This window comes from Andrena cerasifolii, chromosome 14 (genome assembly GCF_050908995.1).
Source record: "Andrena cerasifolii isolate SP2316 chromosome 14, iyAndCera1_principal, whole genome shotgun sequence".
NCBI lineage: Eukaryota > Metazoa > Arthropoda > Insecta > Hymenoptera > Andrenidae > Andrena > Andrena cerasifolii.
This window is the reverse complement of record NC_135131.1, coordinates 1,958,833-1,984,820: the sequence shown is the minus strand read 5'-3', so window position 1 is coordinate 1,984,820 and position 25,988 is coordinate 1,958,833. Positions and strand designations below refer to the sequence as shown.

At 36.1% G+C, this 25,988-nt stretch overlaps 1 protein-coding gene across 3 annotated transcripts in view; it reads left to right on the top strand.

The window, feature by feature from the left end:
• LOC143376209 (uncharacterized) overlaps nt 1-25,988 on the top strand; it is a 1,054,554-nt gene that overhangs the window by 499,970 nt on the left and 528,596 nt on the right. For all 3 annotated transcript variants that reach the window (XR_013087041.1, XM_076826254.1, XM_076826253.1), the window contains exon 4: nt 12,815-12,861. Coding sequence is in view for 2 of the 3 variants with exons in the window: in XM_076826254.1 (XP_076682369.1) it covers nt 12,815-12,861 (47 nt within the window). In the remaining variant the exon portion in view is untranslated. The remainder of the gene's footprint in view (nt 1-12,814; nt 12,862-25,988) is intronic.

The following is a 25,988-nucleotide window of genomic DNA, read 5'->3' as shown; positions in this document are numbered from 1 at the left end:
ATATGACCCCTTAAAGTGAGGATATATATGTATAACATTTTCCTACTCTTTATATAAATTTCGTCCGATATATCTAATCCAAAAATGGAGCAATAGATAATAGCAGCAAAAGTAGCCACTTCTGACAAATCGATTCACAGTTCCAGTTTCTCTTTGCAGATTTTATTAGCCAATTCAGTTTGCTTCTCAAGTTCTGAAACACTATACGCACATATATTTCCTTAGAAATAAATTTGCATATGCACTGGGACAACGGCTCCAGTCTTCACATATCAAATTTATTCTAGGTATTTTTAATAATAAACACAGGAAACTTGCAGTGTCAAAAGTGTATGGAAGAATTGCATTACAGAAGCTTCGTCGTCTAATAGTCTGAAATGTGACGTTTTCCATCCCATTATCACGTACGGTACGGACCAGGCGATCGTCGTAGAATTCATTAGCGTCGAGATAGACGTGTTCGATTGACAGATGGATCGGGTGTATTAATTATTCACGGTTGTACACACGGGTGCGTGATGCTCGTTTGTCACACGGTCAATGATGCATTCCTCGATTGCACGTCAGTTACAACTGCTTCTGGCACGTCTTTTTAATGGAATATTAAGAAGTCTCGCCACGTGTCTCTCATTATTCGACGACGTGCCGTTTTACTATTTCGTTGGTGGAAAGGACATACCTGGCCATATTGAACTTCTGGAAAAGTATACAGTCAAAAAGGAATTTAATTTTTAATCTGATTAAAGGTCAGGGATGTCATTTGGTTCTTTTATTAGAGGGGGTTGGGGGTAATGGAATTGAATTTTTTTTATACTATGCTTCACTAAAATACCTAAATTATCTACACTCATTTAAATAAATCTATATTCATTTTCTACAACCTTATTGTTTGGTTTATGAAGCAACTTGAAAAAGGAGATAATACTAAATGCAGTAGTAGGTACTAAAAATACTGATAATACTAGATGAAGGAAATATTAATGAAAAATGAAATAATAATAAATGGAAGTCAGTGTTATGTTTTCATTCCAAATGAAGTTCCGTTGGAATGATGTAAAAGATCAATACTGGATGTATGTTCTTCATGTCAAGATGTCAAGGAATATGTGTTAAAAAATTTACATATTAACACATGACTAACTTCTAATTTAGAGACAAATGTATAATGTACCTGTGTACCTATGATCATGTTTTTCTTTTCATTATTTTATTTTTTAATTTAATATAATATTTGACATCCTTTTATATTGACTCTTATCTCATAAAATATGTAACAGACGTCGAGCAATCATTATTTTTTAATAAAAAACAAAGAGTAAAAATGAAAGTGCACAGAATTAAAAGTTCAAATAGAAGGTAAAATTGTGAAGAATTTAATTGTATAAAATTATAGGAGTAAATAATTAATGGTTTGTAAAACATGAAATATTTGAAATTGGTTTAAACTCATGATAATAAACTCGGGATAAAATAAGGGAAACGTTTAGCGCACACTTATATTCGATGAAAATTTTTCTCTTGACATTCTTAAACGAATTGCTAGCAAGTAAAGTAAAAATTATTATTGCCAGCAAGTAAAAATTATTAGTTGGCAAAAATCTGATGAACAAGCATGTCATTAAAATCTTACGCGTAAAATTTAATATGAAATATTTATATGAAATCTTTTTTCACAAATAATTCTTTTACGAGGAAAAATTGTTGATGTTGATTAAGTGGTCCTTATTTGTAAGATTACTACATTTCTAAATTCCATATTTGGAATTTAGACAGAAATAACGTTACAATGTAAGCAAATAAAAATTACAGTTCATAAATACCTGCAATTATTCAGATTTTTTTCTAAGAGAATAGCATGTTAACAACACTAGATTTCCTTGAATTTTGTATTTTCTTAGTATCACAAATCGCAATAAAAGAAATTGAGTCTCAAATTTCAAGTTATAGTGACTTTTGTAACATACTTTTCTCAACAAATTAGCACCAATTGAGACGTGAGACTTTCTTTGTAAAAGCCACGAAAAGCAATTTTATTCTTCTACTTCCCGGACACGTATACATAAAGTATTAATTAGTTTAATGAATAATCAAGTTTCACTAGCCCAATCAACAGTATACTGGCCATTATATTAGCCAGTAATAATTAGCCATACCAAACTGACACACACCCATTTGATAACAAAAGAAAATATAAAAACCTAAATATCAGCCACATTCTTTTTGAATGCGATCATCTCGCTGAAAGCAGGAAAAGGTACCAAGTTAAAAACAACATAAGTGAAATAGTGAACTGAAGCGAAAACATCAGAAACACAATTACGTTTTTAAAAGAGATCAAAATATATGCCAAATTGTAAAGTTAGAAACGAGCTAAAATTGTTTGTATTTGCGTAATATGAAGGTACCCTGTAGTACATCGATAAACTTGTAAAGTCGCTCATGACCACAGCAGTTAATGCGACTCAAAACCTTAAATAAAAAAAGTTTCTATATAAAAAAAATATCATTGAGTAAGTGTCAACATGAGAGTAAATAAGAAGGGCACCCGAATTTTCGATGTTTTTTAATCTTTGCAGGTTTGTAAGGCACCTCAATAGAATTTTGAGGCAATATTTTTATCTGCTACTTTTTGGTTCTCCGGGGTGAAAATACCGCCACATATTTTGAAAATTACAGTAAATATAAAAAAATTGTTACAATGAAAATTTCGTGGTCTTTTATGCTTTATAAAACTGTGCAATGAAATTGTTCGGAATTGTCATTTTATAATTAAAAATTAAATTGAAATTAAATATGCAGTGTATGATAGTAATGCAAATTTTCAATTTGAATAAAAGATGTCAAGGAATTTATACGTGTATGTTTCCTGCACACCCTATTTTTCAACACATTTAATGATTATTGAAATTGTCTTTTTGCCTGAAATAATCTAGTGTTTTTTATAACCCATGAACTCGAAATTCAAGTAATGTATTACCTTTAATTATGCGATAATTAGAAAGCCCACCGTATTAAATATCGCATACAGGAAAACGCCGGATATTCAGGCGCCGATTATTGGATATCGATAATACGATTGTGCGGCCGTTGACTTCTTTACCCTCGATTATCCCGAAATGTAATCCGAAATCCTTGCAATCCAGACACGCAAACGGTCCTACCTAAATAATCCACGATTTTTATTACCACTGATTTATCCGGATCAGCTGTCTGTCCGAATACTTGACATTCTATTATAACTTGAATAAACAGCCTTTCATGCCTCTTATTGTATAAATGTCAAATAAATGACCCGAAATGGTGCCATAAACTATCGACTGCAGCTGCTGCGGCTATGTTATATTTGACAGAAATTTAAATACACTATTCCTTCGGTTTTGCCATACACTACGTTAATTTATTCGTAATAAGGAGGGGTAATATTCGTTTTTTTTGTAATGCTCGAATACTCTGATTTTAAAGAGTTTGGCAGATAAAAAGAAACTTAAGGCAGTGTCGAGATTGTCAGAAAATTTAATAAAACCATTATTACAATCAACTACTAGTTCTGTGAAATTTCTTTCGTTTTACGCTTTTCATCATTTTAAAACGGGTTCCGAAGCTAAACGCATAAACAAATATATAGAAATATTTTTTTTAAATATATAATCTTCACCGTTGCACCTTTCAGTTCCCTTGCGTTTTGCTAATTCTTCCGAAGATCGGTTACTTCGCGGTTTTTCGATCGAAACTTTATTTGCCATTTCAATTCAACTGTTGAGATACTACGTTTTAGAAAAATTAATTTATTTTGTTATCCTGATATTTGAATGATGTTCAGACACTGGAATATTCGTGAATAACAGACTGAAATACTATTAATTGTCCAATTAAGTCTATCTAAATCTGTATCTAGATTACTTATTGGGGTTTAATCCAGTCCTTGCCTAATTTGCAGGCAAGCCTTATTTCAAACTGACACCTATTCGAATTTGTAATAATTTTCAATTAACCAGATACAATTTCTTTTAAAACATGAGACCAACCCCTGCAAAAGAAACCCCCAATAATCCTTCGTAGCTTGAAAAACTAAATCGAATAGTATATTAGAAAGTATGCACTACGAATTCCATTTTACAACTTTGTATATCACATGAATAATAACAACAACAACAACAGTGTCCTTATTACACCTTAGTACACCTACAACATAAAATACAAAAAATGCTGGAGCAATAACAAAGTTCAACAGAGCTACTATTTAGCCCAACTTATAGCAATAATAATAATAATAATAATAATAATAATAATAATAATAATAATAATAATAATAATAATAATAATAACAATGACAACATAAGAAGACAGAATATTCAAATCCATTCAGTACAAGTGTGTGATAAATAGACTGCGGATGTTTATGTAAATATACATTTTTATAGAATAGGACTAAACAAGTGAGACTTTGATAGAAATATGTTTCCTCATTAGAGCGTTTTCCACATATATTTTTTATTTTAAAAAATGTTATGTTTATTTCTAGCATATACAGAACTTACTTACAAGGGAACACCGCGAACCCGGAGTCACCGATTAGAACGCAACTTTGTGGGTTTTTAGAGTGACTCAAAACAAGAACAAAGCTGTGTTTCAGTTGGGCCCTATCGCTCTTTTTTAGGGGGTGGAAACTAACCTCAAAGTCAAATTAGCACTTCCACTTTTTCGCGTATAACTCTTAAAGTACAACAGACAGAAAAAAATGTTTCAAACAAAAGTTTCATGGTGCAATAAGCACTATAAACTTCCGTTAACAAAATTTCGAAAAAAGTTAAAAAAAATATATATAACTGACGAAATTTTTTTCATCAAAATTTTGTTAACGGAAGCTTGTAGCGCTTATTTCACCATTAAACTTTTGTTCGAAACATTTTTTTCTGTCTGCTGTACTTTGAGAGTTATACGCGAAAAAGTGGAAGTACCAATTTGACTTTGAGGTTAGTTTTCACCAACTTAAAGGGCGATAGGGCCCAAATGAAAGTTCCAATCGGCGAGTCCAGGTTCGCGGTGTTCCCTTGTTAGCTCGAGTATAGTAGCGGCCATGATATAGTGTATTCGATTTTCTTACAATAGGGGGGTCCATAATTATCGTAATAAATATCATACTTGCAGAAACTTCCCAATGATAAATTAATCAAGGTATGGACTGCAAAGTTATCGAGACGCAGTTACTCATACCGGTATGGAGTAAAATCCCTAGCAAGACCTGTGGCAAGTTCAGAAATTCTACGGACGCCTGTACAATTCCGACAGAGTAATGATGGACAACGCGATTCGCGCGTAAATTCATTCGTTATTACAGGCGTATCGTGCGTGATTATACTCGAATCACGTTAATGCAGCATGGTAGATACGTGCCGTTTCTATGCCCCCTGTCCAAACGCCTGGTGCCACGTTTAACTATCGATGTGTCTCCAGGTTGGAAACGCCACCAAGTTCGCTCACGTACTTTCATATTAATCCGCGTGCCTCACGTCGACGATTGAAATGTCTGCGATGAAATGGAAGCCTTCGTAGTTGGAAGATATCGTCTGCCTATAGCCTGTTGTCTCTTCAAGCATACACTCGCGCGCGGTCTGGTGGAACTCTCCTCACATGTAGGGGAATGAAACTTTAATACAAAGTTTTAATTAAATCTTGATTTAAAGCAAACTTTGTGGAAACTTTTTAATTAGAGGTGAAAAATTATCATGGAATTTTTCGAATGAAAGTTTCCCGATCTTCTGGCTTACTTTAGCGCGACAGAGGTGGAGCGCATATAACTATAATTATAATATTTAAACTTAGATCTCCTGACCTGGTTGTATATTGAATCCAGAGGAAATTAAATTGGGGAGGTTCTGCAGCTTGAAATTCAATTGTACTTTTTGTGAAAGACGCACAGTGCGTTGACACGTGGACAAAAATTGAGAAATCAAATACTTTGCAGGGTGATATTTATCATCTAATATTTACATCAAGATGTTCAGGAATCGAGTTTGGTTATGGTTGCTAGGTTGCCGTAGTTGTTTACGATGTTAGTTATCATCTTAACCTAGAAACTAAAGGTGCGATTTCATGCTGGCGCTCGACGCTCGTTTTGAGCGTCAAAACCAGTCACGTGATCGTTCCACGTGACTTTCAGCATCAAGCGGAAGAACAAAACCGAGTTTAGCTTTTCCGCTGGACGCTCGTTGACGTTCGTTCACTCTGACTTGCTCTGACTCGCTCGTTCATTGGTTGAGCGTCGGTCACGTGATTGATTTTGACGCTCAAAACGAGCGTCGACGCTGAAAGTCACGTGACCGATCACGTGACCGATTTGGACGCTCAAAACGAACGTCGAGCGTCAGCATGAAATTGCACCTTAAGTACTTCAAGCTTCACTCGCAATTCATACGCGGTAGAGTTACTTTTCTTGTTTTATTTAGATCCTAAGTGTACTTACTAACCCTCGGAAAACGAATGGTGGATATGGTCGCGTAAGACTAATGCAGGGTCAGTTTGACCCACAGCAATGTTTCTATGGTAAACGGGTTCCACGAAAAAATTGAATATAAAATGAATTAATCCGTCATAAATAGGTAATAAAAAAGTACATAAAAAAAATATTCACGCACATCTGATACATAAAATAGGTGTATCCCCTGTATGATTTTTACAAATAATGTTACTGTAATTTAGGCATCTTATACTATTTTGCCATGGGGCTAGGTAAATATCGTAGGCGCGGAGCGCTCGCGCCATCTCTCGGATTTTATTTCAAATATTCGGAGTATACGGGCGGCAACTGTTTAAGATTCAAACGTGAAATATGCGTTTTGTAATTTGTTGTTTAACGGGTTGTACGTGGTTACGGGTATAATGTAAATATATATATATATAAAGTTAAAGTTTAGGTAATTACGTACTGTTTAAAACAGGAGAAATGTGCTTATCCACCTTTCCACAAGGGAATCAGTTCTTTTGGACTAATTAATAGAAAAGAAGTATCATTTTCCTCGGTCCGTCTTCCGTCTGTAGTTTTTAACCCTCCTGGAACAATGAGAAACTTTGATTTTATTTCTAGGTTTGTGAGGGGCATGATGGGGTAACTCTCATTTTCATTACCCCATCATGCCCCTTCTCGCCTCACTACAATCATATGAACACTGCCCGAAACATTATTTACAAAAGTATAAAATAACATACGTGCCTTATAGCCAGCTAAATTCTGCCTCAGAAACACATACATGTACCGGAGATCTTCTATATTATTATATCACTGTCACTGGTGGTAAAAATAAGGAAAAAGTAAGGAAGACCCAACAAATTATAAACTCTGATCTAACTTCGTCACGCGTCCACATATTTCATTGATTCGCTGCTCACTGACGGCGCCGATGGCGACGCATCTAACGCGTATGCTCAATTTTAATTAGTGCGTTTGTATCACGAGATGCGGGGGGTACCCCGTCTTGCCCCACGTTCCCCTAAGTAACATTTCTTTGCACTTCACATGGCCCACAAGTGCTTCATTTCCTATTTAACCATTATGTAATATCAGTCATCCTGATATTACCTAAATGAAGAATATTTAATCATAACGTAATAAAAACATATCCCTTTTATCATCTCGTACAAAAACAGACTGTGACATGAGAAGAAAGGAACAGAATTACCGAAATGACTCAACACATACCGCTCCTTCATCAAATTCCTCTAGACGTCCACCATGGTCATTCAAGTAATTTATGCGAAACAGCGTGCGGGGTTGTCCAATTACTCAGCGTTGCGCACATTCGACCGTCAAAACAGCGATCAGTTACTAGCAACGGTCTTCTGCTGGAACGACGGACATTGTTCGTTTGAACGCAACTGGTCGAACAATTACGAATCCATTCAGACAAGGAGGCCACTTGACCCAATCATCTCTGGTCGATACACCAAAGTGAGAGACAGAGGGAAGAGATGGGGTCAGAGGAAGCGTCGAGGGGTCCCGGACAGAGTTCAGAGGGGTCCAGTCGGAATTGCGGCGCAGTTTACCCGCTGAGATGTTAGCTTTTCGTCAAAGGCCGCTATTAGTATGCGGTTAGTATAACGGAGCAGTGTATCAGGATACGTGGATGATACATTGCCATCTATTACCGATTCTCTGGCATGTGAACTGTCGACCCTCCTGCGTTCTCCATCTTCCCTTTCCTTTCGCGCGCGTTTCCGCCCTCCACGGGACTCTACTTCCACGGTCGGATTGCGCTGTGGGACGATCGATGGAACGGGGACTGGGCCGATCGAGCCAATATGGGGATTAGTCCAGTCGAACGCGACCCCCGGCTGGAAATCATTGGCCGCGCATTCCACCGTGATCCACTGTTCTCTCCTCTTCTCTGAGGAACAGGTGCTTGGGATTCTTGGACAAATACCGCGCGATAAGAGGACAGGACAGCTAGCTCGGCTGCTGCGAACACTATCCAGTGTTGCGTTTATGCACAATCGTCGTCTGCCGTCCCTTGCGTAAGTCCCTCGCCAGTGCTAGGGGGTGTGTTTGGAAAAAAAGGTGCTGAGAGCATCGTTCAGGCGTGGAAGCTTGTGCACTGGCACAGTACTTAACACTTTTGTTGCAAATAAAAATAATTACATAGGTAATTGAGGCTATTCGAATAAAGCACCCTAGATCGTATCCGGAAATAGAGGCGCGGTGTGCGTCTGGAAGGTTCGCGCAATGAATCGGAACGGTCAGACGAGAAACGAGATCGGTAAGAGGAACACGACCCGCGTACAAAAATAAAATCGAAGCGACCAGAGAAGAGCGAAAATTAATTGGGCAGTCTACCGTACAGACGTCTTTTGTATACTTTATATAATTGTATTCGGTGTGGTATTGTTGAATTTGATTGTTTTTGTGAAATGCAGTAAAGTGTTCAGGGGGTACTATAGTGTAACTGCCCGTCTTTCAACGCCATCTTCGGGAATTAATTTAACAGAAACTATATGTTTATACTGTCTGGCGTTTTGCCTGCGTATTAAGGATTGTAATACTCGAAGTAATACTCAGAATTTTTTGAGTTTTTTTATATATATATAGATACAGGGTGTTTATAAATATGTGGGATAATTATTCAGGATGGGTTCTACTCTTCAAAATAATAAGACAAGTTGGTATACGAAAATGTCGGAAAATCCATAGTTTTGCAGTTATAAGCATTTTCATACTCCGTAAAATAAGGGTGAGTTATTCCATGGGAATTCGGACACTTTTCGGAGTAACATTTCAGATTTTGGTGAAACTTGGATATGTTGTAATCTTTAGGGATATATAAACATATCTCGACGGACTTTTGAAAATGTCAAAAATTGTGGATCTTACAGCCCTTTGAAATATAGTGTTACCTTTTTTTCAAAAAATTATAACTGTTGAACTAACAAACTGCTCAAAATGAGCTTCTAGGTGCTTACAATTAAGACACAAGAGTTTCTAATAAAAATTATTTCATGGAAAAAAAACAAATTTTTGATCATTTATTTTGCAGTTGTTTTAAACAATTGCCATGTTTTAATAGCGGCGCACTATTTAAAAATTTGAAAAAATATGAGGGTATAGTCCTGTTCGTCCCTTTTAGGGACCCGTTTTCAGAAATACGGACACTTTAAAATTGGCCAAATGAAAATTAATTGAATGTGACTCTGCGTCGCCCAGCACCGGCTCGACTGGCTGAGCCGTGCGGTACTAGCAGCGGCCAAGCGGCTATACCTGATATTCTTATACAGGGTTCTCGCAAGTGGTAAGTATTTGAAAAAAAAACTTAAGGAGGAAAATTTTTACTGTTTTTTTTATGCCCAACTTAATACGTTATGTCAACTTTTGGTGTTCGCGATATTTTCCGTAAAACGAAGGTGACCTTCAATTTTTTAAACGGAATGCTACATATTTGATTACTTTGGCATTTTACGGAGTACGAAAATGCTTGTAACTGCAAAACTATGGATTTTCCGACATTTTCGTATACCAACTTGTCTTATTATTTTGATGAGTAGAACCCATCATGAAAAATTGTCCCACATAGTTATACACACCCTGTACAGTTGATGGCGCAAACTCCTTAAAAAAAAATATTTTCTGTTGGGCGATGGTGTGGGGACTGTTGTAGTCATCCAAATTGAAAAAACTAAGGTTTATTTCCTTTATCATGGCTGCTGTTACGGTTGGATCCACAGATGAGCTTCTATCTTGTAAAAAACTAATTTTAGAGAGCGAAAACAGCTAAATTTGTAGGAAGAATCGAACATCTTTATCAAAATGCTGTCGTTCTGCAAAATTTTATTGTTAAGGGGCCTCTGTGGTTCCAACCACAGCAACCAAACACTAGAGTACCTACCCCCTTAAGTGGAACTCTACAAACGACCGCGTATCTTTCGCTCCCACGTTTTCCCAACAACTTTCACTGGTACAAGGTTGGCAGAAGTGCTCCTTGAAGTCGGTCAGACCCTTCCTGGCGATCGCCTCTACTGGGATGGGTTTGTTCAGCTCCACCTGTGCTTTCACTACATCCTGACATTAATGAAAATTTGAATTTTTGTATTATTTATTAAATTTTTATGAGAGCACTACCAATGGATAGACCAGATTTTTCGGATGGAAATGAGACAAACACGACCTTCTTCGGGCTGCTTTTAGGGTTAGTGCACCTAATGTCGTCTAGATGGGTCTGGGTTAGCAAATCGTTCTCAGTTGAAGAGTAATTGATATCTTTGTTTTTAAGTAGTCTCAAATGAAAAATAAATTGTTTGTGTTTCATGTAGGGCAGATTAGAACTGTTAAATTCTAAAGATTTTCAGTCGCGATTGGAAAAGCGAGTTAAGCAAAAATGGGGGTCTTGAGAAAGTGTAGAATGCAGATGCTATCACCTACCTGAGAAATATTGGTTAACTCAACTACAATGGTATCGGCGCATTGGTTCGGTCAGATTAAAACAATTATTATTTTAATAAATTAATATAATACATCATAGCTATTTTGCAATTAATTAATTATATATATTAGTTTCCGACGTTGCGATCTTGGTTTAGATCATCTTCAAGGAAAGTTAAAAACATATTGAATTTCGGGGGTTTTAGATATGTTTATAACTGTCAACGGTATTCACCCCTCTTTCACCTTCTAAAAGCAGATGTGTTGTTCACGGTTTACCTTAGTCTTAGTGACTTATTTTCAATAGCATACGCAGTATTTTATATATGTTTTTAACTTTCAGTATTTTATATATGTTTTTAACTTTCCTTGAAGATGATCTAAACCAAGATCGAAACGTCGGAAACTAATATATATAATGAATTAATTGCAAAATAGCTTTGATGTATTATTTTAATTTATTAAAATAATAATTGTTTTAATCTGACCGATCCAGTGCACCGATACCATTGTAGTTAAGTTTTACGGTCGAAATTTAGTTTATTTATAATTGATAAACTCATGTTTTTATGAGCTTATAAAGTTACAATTGCCTATATTGATTAGATATTTTTGGAGTCACATTGTCCGCCAATTATAAAATTGTCGTTTCGAGAAAAACGCGTTGAAAGTTTTCTGGTAACCTGTGCTTTGATTTTTCGAATTTCATTCTGCGGTTTTGGATTTAATCAAGGAGTTAATTGTCTATTATTCTATCTTCTTTGGAAACATACATTACTAAACGCTGATATAAGGTCTATCAAATATTTCACGAAAATTCTATGACTGAATTCAAGTTTGTATAATTCTCTTGTAAAGTAAGCAGCTTAATTGCTCTACAAAGCATTCAGAATTAAATACGCAGAGCATAAAACGTACCAATCATTTTTAAATCGAATTTTTCACCTCTACTTTATCCCCATTTATGGCTATTGTCACTATTTCATCCTAAAACGATTCGCATGCACTTTCTAAATATTTTCGAATAATCATCCGCCCCTTTTTCTCGTTCATTATACCACATTCCCTCTGTCCTCGTCAGTTACATACGATTTCATCCTTCTCTATCTCTTTATTCATGACATACACTCGTTAGGAAGCAGGAAATCAGTGCACGAATGACTGCATTTACGCCTGTAATTGTCACTCAATTAAAGACTATTGCATACCCCTCGTCACTTTGATCTCTCGTTTATTCACGATCCTCTGGCTCAATGAGGGTGGAATAAAAAAAAAAGGATAGGCAATTCATGCAAGAGTCGTACCTGTGATGGTGTTTCATCGTGGTATCAGTTAAAAAGAGAGTGAATTAATGGGAATCATTGAGTAATCGAATTGAGAGTTCGTTGATTTAAAGTGACGACACATTCATCACATCGACGTATTGAAACGCCTGTTCGACTCTTTGCGTAGGTTCATAGTTCGGTGATTCATAGTCGCTTGTAGTACATTCGTAATATTCTAATTACAGTACCCACTGATTTTTGTTGTACATACATATTAAGGGGGTATTCTAGTCTAGACACTCGTTTTTGAAGGTGATATTTGGAAATTAATTCCGGAAAACCTATCGCACCTACAGGGCAGGGGTTTTGCACACATATTTAGTAGTGTTTGAACTATCAACACAAATTTTTGGAATGCATTATATTGAAATTTGTACAAGTTACACGCTGAAGAGCAGGTCACGTCATCAAACACATCTGAAACGAAAGTACCAATGATTTTTTTAATCTATAGGTATGAGTGTAGTTATCGCCCGAAGCAGTTTGTAGTTTTTCCACTAGACGTTTTTAAAATTAAAACATTGAATAAATTGACATACCCTATTAATTATTACCATATTTTAATTGCAATTTTCGCATGTTTCAGTTGCCTGAGTCCGAGATCTGCATTCTTCTATGAGTTCCCACCAAACGGTAAGTCGCTGCATGAATTTAGAAAATCATTTGTTTTTGACTATTTATCAATGTTCCCGTTTGTGAAGTAAAAATGGGACGTTTGTACTGTGCTAACTCCGACAGGCAAATTGTTAAACTAGAGCACCATATATAAAATTAAAATTATTCTGGCTGTAGTAGAACCAAAGATAATGCATTTACAGTGTTTTGAAGTTATTCACAATTTTATTTTTCATGTACTCGAGCATGTGGAAATATTTATAAGGACAATGAATGTTTGGTTTGAATACATTCGGTACACTGAATTGTCCGAGTTGTGAAATTGTTGTAAAATTAATTTACGATTGTTGTACAATTAGTTGTCGAGTATAGTTGATTGAAAGTTGCCAAATATGAGACGTATGGAAGTTGTTCTTGATTCTATTTCTTTTTCTGATTTTATATATCTATGTTTCTGACTTTTTGACTTAAGGTTTCATAGTCTTTTAAAATAGAAAGTCCCCATGCCTAAAAATTGGACTTCCGGATAAATTTTGAACCTGAATGATTTCTAAGGATGAATTAGAAAGATAAGTAGACAAAAATTTGATTATATGTAGAATTACATATTCGACTAAAAGAAAAATACAGCTTTACTGATGCACAATATTCACGAAAGAATATTTCAAATTTGCCTAAATGTTCGTAAGAAGTCATTAAACAAAATGACTGTGCAATGAATTACCAAAATGACTTTTTCACATAAATAACAAATACAAGGATTTTCACTTTCTCCGTGAACGATTATCTTTGTAACGTGATAATCTCATATTATTTTATTCAAACTGTATTAAACAAGATAATATTCCAATTACAAAAATGATATTTACATATCTGTCAGCTAAAATTAATATGCCACTTCACCACAACATAAATCACCAAATATTCTACTATTTCTTTATTATACAAAGCAATAAATTCGGAAATAGTGTGGTGTTCTAAAATTTAGCTATACACGGTGTCCCAGAATAAGTGGGAAATATTTTAGGAGTGACTTTAGCGCAACTAAACAATAAAAAAAAGTTGATATAAACATATGTCCTGTTAAATTATAACGAAATAATTATTGCCATACAAAATTTACTACAACTCGAAAACAAAGTCAAATACGACATATATCATATGTATGAACTTTCTTTATTTTGTAGATATGCTGAAGTCACCCCTAAAATATTTCCCACTTATTCTGTATAATAATGAGTGATTGTATCGACACATCCAAGAAATGAATGGTATTGAAAAATGTCTCCTCTTCGTTTCTTCTTCTGTATTGGAAGATTTAGGTTGCAGCATTTCTGTCTAATCAGCTAAAATAAGACAAATATATACATAGGTTCTGTTTGGTGTAAAAAAATTCTCCATGTTGGCACACCATCCTCCTCGCGCAATATTAAAATAATATCGAGTTGCATGTTAATATTTCTCGTAGAATCACATCACAGTTTTCTAACTTAAGGGGTCATGCCTAGTCGGCAGACGAAAACGAACGTCATTTTCGGGAATTTTTTGTGAAAAATGTGATGTATGTTTCTTAGAACTATTTCCTTATTTTAGGAGTACATATATTCAGCAACCCTCAGGAATTTTGTTACAGGAAAATATTACATAATGAAGGAATAACAGCCACTATCGTGGAAGCTGTTTTTATAATGGCGCTGCGCGGCGAGCACAATTTCTCCGAACCGGATCATCTGAAATCAGAAAGTGAGGAAGACTCTGTTAATATATGAGTTCATCTGGTTCGTGAACGAAGGATTTTTTAAAAAAATGATTTCAGACAAAATGACGGCCGTTTAACGCAAAATCATGATTTTTCGATGTGTGAATTGTTCGTTTTTCGTGAATTAAAAATAGAGTTTTCATCGAAAACAAAAATCCTTCGTTCACGAACTAGATGAACTCATATACTAACAGAATCTTCTTCACCTGTCGATTTCAGATGATCCGGCTCGGAGGAGTCGTGCTCACCGCAAAAAAAAAATAGCTTCCGGAAGAGTGGCTGTTATTCGTTCATTTTTTAATACTTTCCTATAACAAAATTACTGAGAGTTACTGAATATATGTACTTTTAAAATAAGCAAATAGTTGTAAAAAATATACATTAGATATTGCACAAAAAATTCCTGAAAATCACGTATTTTTTTCTCGCCTGCCAACTAGGCATTAAAACCCGTTAATAAAATCCAGTCAATCAGTGTGCTTTTTATTTTTAAACAAGTATAGTAATAATTGTTCGCACGTTATCAAGAAGTTTGTAGCTCGGAGCAACGTTAACCGATTTTGATGAAATTTTAGGCACGTATACAACTTACTGCAATCTACAAACGGTTTTTTTTTTAATTTTCATTACAAGCTCACAAAAAAAAAGTTTAAAAATCAACCTTTACTATTCTTTTCGCTATTCCAACCAAATACATTTTTTTCAAAACGACGAAACGCGTCAGTTACCAAACTAATCCTTCTAGCTTCTAAAAAAAACGCAAGTTGTTTGGACCAATTCTAAAAAAGTTATGCGATTTTAAAAAGTGTCCGAATATTAATGCGAGCCACTGTATGTACATTCACGGCACAATAAGCGCAACCTATTTTCACACGTGACACTTCCCTAACTCGCGACTGGCATTTCGCACATAGTCCCACAGATTCCACCCTTTCCAATCCTTCTCAAAATCCGCGCCGTTTCCGCCAAGTGAATTACAGGTAACCGAAATGCCCTTGTGAAAAGACTTTAAGTGTCCGTGAAAGAGGACACCGGGCAACGGACACAGAGAGGAAGGAATCCTGGCCGACTGCGGACCAAGGCCTGGATTATTTAATGCCCCAGCTAAGACTGCGAACGATGCACACGTTCTCTGGAGCTGCTATAAAATTCTTATTCCAAAAGGGAACATTGCTTCGTTCGTGTACGTCGCTCCCGATGAAATATATTTAAATGGCCCCCAACAATAGAGCAGCGCGAGCACCATCTTCATCCGTGCTACCATCCAGGGAGGGTGCATCGTTATGCAGAGGTCGCAACGCGCCTTTGAGATTCCCCACTGCTGGACGTGTGCATTTTATGCGTGCAGCTGCTTTCACGTACGCCTGCATACCTATACCGTACACAACAATGATGTTCTGCACCTTATCCGTCCATGGGACATGCAGATAAAGTCAGCCCCTGAATATATGTTTATAATCTGAAAGCTGGGCCGGGGTATAGAGGACAGACAAGTACACGCTATCTTATACCACCCGTTTCTATTAAGGGCACGTGGTTGAATATATGCTGCACGAACAAGGATCCTAACGTCATTACCTTTCTTATTAATGTCAAAAGAAAGGGATATAAGAATACTTATATGGTAAATAGGATTCATTAGACTGATGTGAGTAAAAAGTGTCTAGCGACAGAGGATAGGTCGCAAGTTCTTGCTCAGTTTATAGAAACGCCATACTAATGTGTATCATTAGGGTGGCCCTTATTTTCAACATGCGATTTATTTTGCTCTCACCCACTAATATGGTTCCATTTTATGAAGAAATAGTCCCTGAACGAAAATATTGCAATCGGACAGTAGGAAAGGGTGCCGACCAGACCTTGAAGTTTAGTTTCATCAATGGTTTGGATTTAAAGAATTTTTCGAAAATGGTAAGCCCTATCGAAATTTTGTTCCAATAATAATTAAAGAGCATTCAATTTTCTACAATTATTGTATATACATTTTTTTCGTGCTCCCAACCGTTTTTTAGATAATCACGTTTGAATACAGAGAGGTCGGCACTACGCGCGTATAGGCAATACGTCACGCTGTACAGGTGCGACGCGCGAAGTGCACAACTTGCTATATTCAAACGCTATTATCTAAGGAATGGTTGGAAGCACGAAAAAAATGTATACACAATAATTGTAGAAAATTGAATGCTCTTTTATTATTATTAGAACAAAATTTTGATAGGGCTTACTATTTTTGAAAAATTTTTTAAATCCAAACTATTGATGAATTCTAAAACTTTAGGCCTGATCGGCACCCTTGCCTGTAATCCGATTGCAATAATCTTTTGTAGGGACTATTTTTTCATGAAATGGAACCATATTATGGGGTGAGAGCAAAGAAATACGAAAAATAATTTCGGCACGTATAAATAAGGGCCACCCTAGTATCATAGTCCAACAAAGACAGGGGCGGATTTATATATAGGCTAAGTAGACTGTAGCCTAGGGTGGCAAATTTTGGACGAAAGAAATTGAAATTCATAGAATTTTTTTCAAAATAAGCTTTTATTAAAATGTACTAAAATGGAAAAAGTTATTTTAATACCGGCCTAAATGACTGCCTTAGAATAATTTCCTCATACGACTAAAAATAAAAGCGTGGGGGAGTAAATGATAAATCTTATTAGATAAGAAAGAAAATGTAAAACATAATTATTGGTTACTTTCGCAGTGTGCCCCCTTTTCCGAACCCCCGTCATGATCGACGAGTTAATTATTTACTTGAAGTTCTTACGATTAATTAATCCACTACTAAATACGGTACAATCCAGTTTTCGTCATAATTCGTAATGATAGAATTAATTTTTAAAGATTTATACATATTTTAAAGGGACGAACCCTGTCTTTAATTCGATCCTAATATTTCTGTCCGCCAAAGTGAGTGACTATCTTCATTTTATAAAATATAATTTAAGTATCGCTAAAAACAGTAATCAATTTTTCGTTCTGAACTATTATTCATAATCATTCTTTTTTCAAGGTAGAAACTTTGCGTTCCTATTCCCATCGCCATTCGAAATTGGTCAGATACTCGTGTGAATTTGTTTTCTCGTACTGATCGATATTATTACCTCCCAAGCTACTGACCTTTTGTCCAGAACTATCCTGTATAATTACAGTATGTACATACGTTGAGTATAATGCAGCGGATAGGTTTATTAAACTACACACACAGGGAAACTACTACCCTCTATTGTAACTCTCCATTTGGACGCTCTGAAACTCTCCATCTGTAGTTACTGAACTCCCTCAGGACTTTCTCTAGTGTAAAACTCGCTACGAAACTAGGAAAATGGAAACTGCGAACTGACTGAGAAACTGACTCTCAAACACGGAAAAATAAATGTATTTGTATTTGCTACTCGCAGTCGCCCCGACAGGCAGACATTTCTCAAAACATTGGTCCTAAATTCTCATTCACTTCTGCATGATTTCATGCAAGTAAAGTTTTCCAAATAGATGCGAATAATTACATTGAGAAAAACTGTGATCAGGAAATAAATAATTGTAGAATTCTTAAATTTCGTGGAACATTTGAAGTACACCTTGCTAAACTTAATCGAAAATTACTTTGCAATTAAAAATTGATTAAACATTAATTGAAAACAACTAGGTAGAAAATATACTATTTTAATTGCTCACTATTTATATTCTGCTTCCAACTACATATATTTTTAAGCGTTTCTGCGAAAATAAACGTGCTTGCCCTCGTTTTGTTTAAATATACGTCTATTAATTAAAAACCTCGGCTTAATTCGCACGCACATAGAATGCGGCGCTTTTCGTTTAATTTCTACGCGTCGAAGTTACATTTTGAATAAAAGCATCGTTAATGGCGAAAGTTCGACGAGTGTGACAGGAATCGAATTAACAAAACCTTTCATGACACAACTCATTTCATCATTGTGATTAATTGCAATTAAATGCTTTCAATACGAGCATTCGTTACTTGTTTTAAAGCTTCAGTGATTCCCCAAATTAAAAGCTGTTTCATATTGCGCTGAAATACTCGCTGCTGAAGCAGAATTATCGTTTACGCTGGGAAAGGAAAAATACTACCGTAGTATATATTCTAGTGAAATATTCTAGCGAATGTTGTCATAATTGTCGAGTGCATTATATTTTTGGTAACACAGCAAATTTTTTTAAAAATTCTACCATATCCAGTGACAAATTCTGCTAACTTTTAATCAGTCGAATCTTCAAATTCAATTTGAATTTTCAATTTGTTTGTGCATAAAGGATGTACCACCCGTATTCACCCACTACACTATCTCTACAAGGCAAAGCACATGTCGAAGCTCTGGAGGGAGCAAAACTCTGAAGTGAATTTTCTTGCAAATTCTTGGCTATTGTGCTCTGTACATTTGATGTACTCTTATACGTACATAGTGTCTACAAAACGGTGGTCAGAACTTATGGAAAATAGATTATTAAATGAAATAAGCCTTTTATATTTTATATATTTTATATTTATTTAATGACTAGGAAAGAATGTCTTTCTAACATGGAATACCGTCACTGAAGTGAGCTCTTCTCTGACAACGGACTGTTTTTAATGGTTGCCGTGTCTTTTAAGAAAAAGACGCTCTACAGACGTATCATTATCTGTTATTATATCCAGGTTTCCCTGAATGGTGAATCACTTTTGCCTTTTAACAATATAGTAATCCAACAAGAACTTCGCCGACTTCCTCCTATGAGTTCCAACTATGGAAAAGGATTCGAAACCACGCCCGATTGTCACGGATGCAGAGATAAAGTAGAGACGCCGTGGAACGTGGTTATGCTGAAGATAGACGCCCAGGACGGGGAATAGAATCAAGAAGAAAGGCCGCATCCTGCCATTGGAATTTCCCAAGATATCGAAAAACACTTTAGATCCCATATTGGAGACGTGGTTGGCACGCGGGCCAAAGGAGTTAGCATTGATATTTCATTTCTATTGACTTCGCCCGCTATCCACGCCCCGGCCGGCACGCTCTTTCAAACCCTATGAATATGTAATTGAGACCGAGTCCTCCTCGCGCTCCCGATGGACGTATGTATCTTTAACGACAGCCTTTTCTTCGCGCGCTACCGCCCCTCCACTCTCTGTTCTCCTTTATTCCTGACACTTGAATATCTGTAACCCACTCAGCGTCAAATGTTGTCGATGCACCGGTTGCAGGGAACTTAGCTCCCGCCGGGATATTGGCTGAGGTTCAGTTGCTTTCGCAGGTGTCCCTCGGCTCGCTTCGGGAATAGGAATACTTTCAGATCTTTCATAAGATGTAAATTGACGATTGCACCATGTTCCAAGCGTTTAACCATCGCTTGGCGGATGCAGGGTCCAGAGAGTCTCAGGCTATTATGTTCTTTTTGTGCTTCGGGTGATTGGTTTAGGAGAATACAAATTTTAGGTCGTAACAGATGCAACATTTAATATAAATGTCTGTCCTGAGAATTATACGAATGAAGTATATTATGGATCGGAATGGACACGCGCATTGCACGTACTGCTTGCCGTGAATGTATTATATTTTAGACTGGGTTAAGGAGTTATGCATAGTCAGGCGGTCGAAAAGAGGCGAATATTTGTGAATTTTTTTTGAAGAAGTGGAAGCGTATATTTTTACAGAACTTTTTGCGCTTAAAAGAGCAACATTTAAAGAACATTTGGTAATTTTTTCGTAGAAAAATATTTATGTTTATAATAAAATAACAAGCGACATCCAAGAAGCATTTTTAAAAATTTGGTTTTGCGGTGAGCACTGCCATTCGGAACCAGATTATCTAAAATCAAAAAACAAAAAAGATTTCGTTAGTATATTAATGTATCCTCAGGTTGGCGGAGAGAATTTTCCGAAATATTAATTTAGAACAAAATGGCGGCTATTTAAAGTTGAAATCCTGATTTTTCCGTGCAAAAATCCCGCGAAAAAATCAGGATTTCAACTTTAAATAGTCGCCATTTTGTTTTAACTTAATATTTCGGAAAATTCTCTCCGTCAACCTGAGGATACATTAATATACTAACGAAATCTTTTTTGTTTTTTGATTTTAGATAATCTGGTTCCGAATGGCAGTGCTCACCGCGAAAGCAAATTTTTAAAAATGCTTCTTGGATGTCGCTTGTTATTTTATTATAAACTTAAATATTTTTCTACGAAAAAATTACCAAATGTTCTTTAAATGTTGCTCTTTTAAACGCAAAAAGTTTTGTAAAATTATACGCTTCCGCTTCTTCAAAAAAAATTCACAAATATTCGCCTCTTTTCGACCGCCTGACTAGGCATAACCCCTTAATCACGGGTGACAGCTGGACCTCCCTTTTTGCACTCTACTTCTACTTTTACATACCTACCTCTACTATTTTTCTCTATCTTGCTCTTTTATATGTATTTGTTTTTTATCTTCTTGTTATTTTAGTAATGTCTACTTGTGTAAAAAAAATTATGATTATTATTTATTTTATTATTTTGGCTCGCGACAGGTATTCCGCACATATTAGAATGTGTTCTATCTATGTTAAAAGAAGATTGTCTTTGCCAAGTGAATATATTTAAAATACCTACTAAATAATTTTGCGCCATGGAACTGTTTCGAGTGGAAAGGCCTACTTCACATTGGGTGTCTTAGGTACCGAAATATTAGTTATCATATTTTTCATTTTATAATACCTTTATTTGCTTAGGTCACTTAGGATGTTAAACACACGGTAACATGCACAATTACAGTACGTTTGTATGGACGCTTTGTCCTTTTTTTCTACGATAGAATTGTATGAGAATGTGAAAGAGAAATTGGAAGTGTATCTAATTTACATTTTGCAGATGTTGACTTAAAATTCTAACCAATTGGGTGGATGCAGTTATTATATTGAATAACATGCTTGTCCTTTTCTATTCATAGTTATGACGGTTGACATTTTGTTAAATAAATCACATCTCTATCCACAATTTTCGGCTACCATAAATAGCTACTTAACAAAAAAAAAAAAGAAAAAATTCTATGAGAGTAATCTAAATATATAATTATGTAATTTAGATACTATATTTAATTCAGAATAGTCATATAACAGTTAAGTACCCTTAGGTACCCTTAGGTATTAAATTACATAATTATATATTTAGATTACTCTCATAGAATTTTTTCCTTTTTTTTCTAATCCACCTTGGGTAAGTGATGAAATGTTAATATTACATCACGTCGAATTGCTCCGATTAACATACTTTGCAAGGCAATTTTTGTCGTCAGGTGCGTTATAAACTCAATTTCCAAAGAACTTTACATCCAATCCGTGTACAACTATTTATTTCACTTAGAAACACATCTTCACAAACCGATAACTACCCATCGCCAACTAAAGCACCCTAATGCCAGACATTAAATATCATAAACTGTTTAAACGACACCACTACATCAGCCTTGCACAAAACCACTTGCCAACGATATAATAAAACCAGCCAATTAAATTCGGCGATAAAAGCAGAGCGAAACTCCTATTATTCTACGAGCAAACGTGCTGTCTGATACGAGGGTTGTTCGCCAGCGTTGTCATCGAACGTCTGATCTTCCGTTTCCATTTCTGCCTAGCGTAGCCACTTCGGCGAAGACTAATCACACTAGATCACAGACGTGTATCTAAATTGTGTACGTTTAACAGTAATTCCATGTAAGAGACGTCGGTGTCGAACTGTTACAGCTCTTAGTAGTTGTCGCAGGGCGCAGCCCCAGCTACCAAGTCCCGGTGCACGCCTAACCCAAAACTCGTGAGGCTTACCGGAATACGCAAACACGCTCGCTCGGGTTGCTTGCTTGGCGTCAACTGTGACAGAGCAAGCTTGTTTGTTCTAACTGGAATCCAAGAGGTGGCTGCCTCGAACGGTGGTATGGGAAGAATACATTCACAGGCTACGACTACAACAATGTACTTCGAACTTCTATCGCTGTTGATATGACCTGGTTACGGTTAGGCTTACAAGGGACATTAGCCAAGTATGTATCTGGGATCGATTTTTCTTATAAACTTGGCGAGATGGTTGCCGATATTTTACGATATTATTTATTAATACAGTCTCACTTACTGAGACTAATCTTCTTTTATCTATCTATACTTATATTATCGTGGTGTCACTGACTCATCACCGTCCAGCCCAAACCACTGACCCTAGAAACAAGAAATTAGCCAAGTATGTATCTGGAATCGATTTTTCTTATAAACTTGGCGAGATGGTTGCCGATATTTTGCGATATTATTTATTAATACAGTCTCACTTACTGAAACTAATCTTCTTTTATCTATCTATATTTGTATTATCGTGGTGTCACTGATTCATCACCGTCCAGCCCAAACCACTGACCCTAGAAACAAGAAATTAGCCAAGTATGTATCTGGAATCGATTTTTCTTATAAACTTGGCGAGATGGTTGCCGATATTTTGCGATATTATTTATTAATACAGTCTCACTTACTGAAACTAATCTTCTTTTATCTATCTATATTTGTATTATCGTGGTGTCACTGATTCATCACCGTCCAGCCCAAACCACTGACCCTAGAAACAAGAAATTAGCCAAGTATGTATCTGGAATCGATTTTTCTTATAAACTTGGCGAGATGGTTGCCGATATTTTGCGATATTATTTATTAATACAGTCTCACTTACTGAAACTAATCTTCTTTTATCTATCTATATTTGTATTATCGTGGTGTCACTGATTCATCACCGTCCAGCCCAAACCACTGACCCTAGAAACAAGAAATTAGCCAAGTATGTATCTGGAATCGATTTTTCTTATAAACTTGGCGAGATGGTTGCCGATATTTTGCGATATTATTTATTAATACAGTCTCACTTACTGAAACTAATCTTCTTTTATCTATCTATATTTGTATTATCGTGGTGTCACTGATTCATCACCGTTCAGCCCTAACCGCTGACCCTAGAAACAAGAAATTCGGAGAGTATACAGGGTCAGCGTTCTATCCTGCAACCCGCGCTCGCGCGAACTTGTAAAATGGCAACAGCGCCTCACGGACGCATTCCAGTGCAACCATGCACCGTCCCAGCGTTCGGAGAGCTGCTAGCGACCGACGAGCCTGCCTGGACGAGCAGTGATGCCCGAGCTTCGAGAATTTTGGGATGATCTCTTTCAAATTAACGTCGCAAAGAGCTATTCAGAATTTCCCGCCCCGGGGTTGAAAAATCTGGGGCCTTTTTCGTGTAACTTTTGAACTATAGAAGATATTGGAATGCAATTTGTGCCGAAAAATGAGGAAAAATTATTCCCTCTTAATGATAATTTAAAATATTTTACGTTTACTTAATTTTTCTTTTATCAATTTTTTAACCATAATTGTTGTGAAAAGCTTTTGCAAACTGTTTATTTAATACTGTATTTAATGCTGCTTTTAAAATTCGTGGTGTTGATAATATCTGTATCATTACTTTCAGGAATTGAGAAATTAAGTTTTCATTCAATTATGTGTTTGTTCTGCAGACCTCAGAATCTATTGTTCTGGTTTTCTTTTTTATGATTTTATCCTTAATGCAGCGCATACCTAGATCAGACTACGGGGTAACTAATGGGACGTGTCTTTGATTGTAGCGGTGTTTGATTTTTTTCCCAGAATTTTTGTGTCTGAATGCTTCCGTTAATGTCATTTTTTGGAACGATGCGCCATTATTGTGGCTTTTTACACGCAGGTAGCGAAAAATCTCTGCGCACAAGGGTATAGCGCCTCGGTCAGCCCTGTCGTAGCTAAAATTTTTTAAATTGAGACGGGTACGAGATCAGTCGACATTATTTTTCAAACCTCATTACAGTAATCTGGGATACGAGTGGTAAACCGATCATAAAAGGAAATTCCCAATAGCTCTTTGCGACGTTAATTTGAAAGAGACCATCCTACAATTTTCGTACCTCGGGCATCACTGCTGTCCAGCGGTTTCGCTGATTTCGGAAATTTTCGTGATTCTCGACCTTATTCTGCGATCTTTAAACGTTTGTAGCTCGGAGCAACGTTAACCGATTTTGATGAAATTTTAGGCACGTATACAACTTACTGCAATCTACAAACGGTTTTTTTTTAATTTTCACTACAAGCTCACAAAAAAAAGTTTAAAAATCGACCTTTACTATTCTTTTCGCTATTCCAACCAAACACATTTTTTTTCAAAACGACCAAATACGTCATTTAGCAAACTAATCCTTCTAGCTTCTAAAAAATACTCAAGTTGTTTGGACCAATTTTAAAAAAGTTATGCGATTTTAAAAAGTGTCCGAATATTAATGCGAGTCACTGTAAGCAATAATTGGTGGTATTATGGCAGTATGGTCGCGAGGCTTGGAGCTTCGTCCTTCCAATTTATTTCAAAGTCTTTAACGTTTACCGCTCTTGGCATCGTTTTGGCCGCACTCTGGTTTACCCTCTAGTTGCTCGTGCCTTGTGTCTACTGTCACGTGATCTTCGTATAAAAGCATACGCAGTATTCTTCCTTTATCTAACTTTCCTTGAAAATGGTCGCAACCACTGACCGAAACGTTGGAATTTGCTAATTCTCAAAATTGCAACAATAGCTTTTATTTAATTACTTAATTGACCGAACCGGTGCGCCGAAATCATCTCTTCTAATTAGAAATTATATTGACACTAAATTAATTGAACTCGATTGAAGACACACCACTGATTGGCTGCAGGCAATTTAATATTCTGCGCTTATACTACACGCGAGTGTTGTAACATTAAACTCGTCAACGCTCACCGTTGCCTTGGATTCCTATCCGCGTTGAGAGAAGCTCAGCTGTTCAAATAAAGGGTGGAACAGCAAGCGCTTCCTCGGAGAAGACCATTTTCCGTTGTATTTATTAATCCAGAGATTGCACATTAGGAATTCGAATGTTTTCCTCGAGGAATTCCTAGATTAAGGTTGTCAGGAGAATTATCATAATTCCGCAAAATGTTGCTCATTTTTCAAGATTTCCTTTATTATTCCTGCTTCTCATTTTTAAATATTATTTAGAACTCGTCTCGTGCTTATCTTGCTGAATTATTTTAAGCTTTTAGTTGACCAATTCGAGCAGTCATGCAAATAAATAGGTACCTATGTAGTCGTTAAATTAGAATCTGTAAAATTTTGAGGTCACAAGTTCTTCGTGTTCTCTAAATTCATTGGTTTGAATTTAATACGGGGAAATTCACAAGTTATCAGACGATTAACAATGGGCACAACGAGACGTACAAAATTCTTCCAATTAACATCAAACACTAAGAACAACCAATTGTAAGGAGTACTTTACAGAATTCGCTGCCAAGTTCGTTACTCCAAGCCTGGAGATCACGTGCAAGATACACAGAAAATGG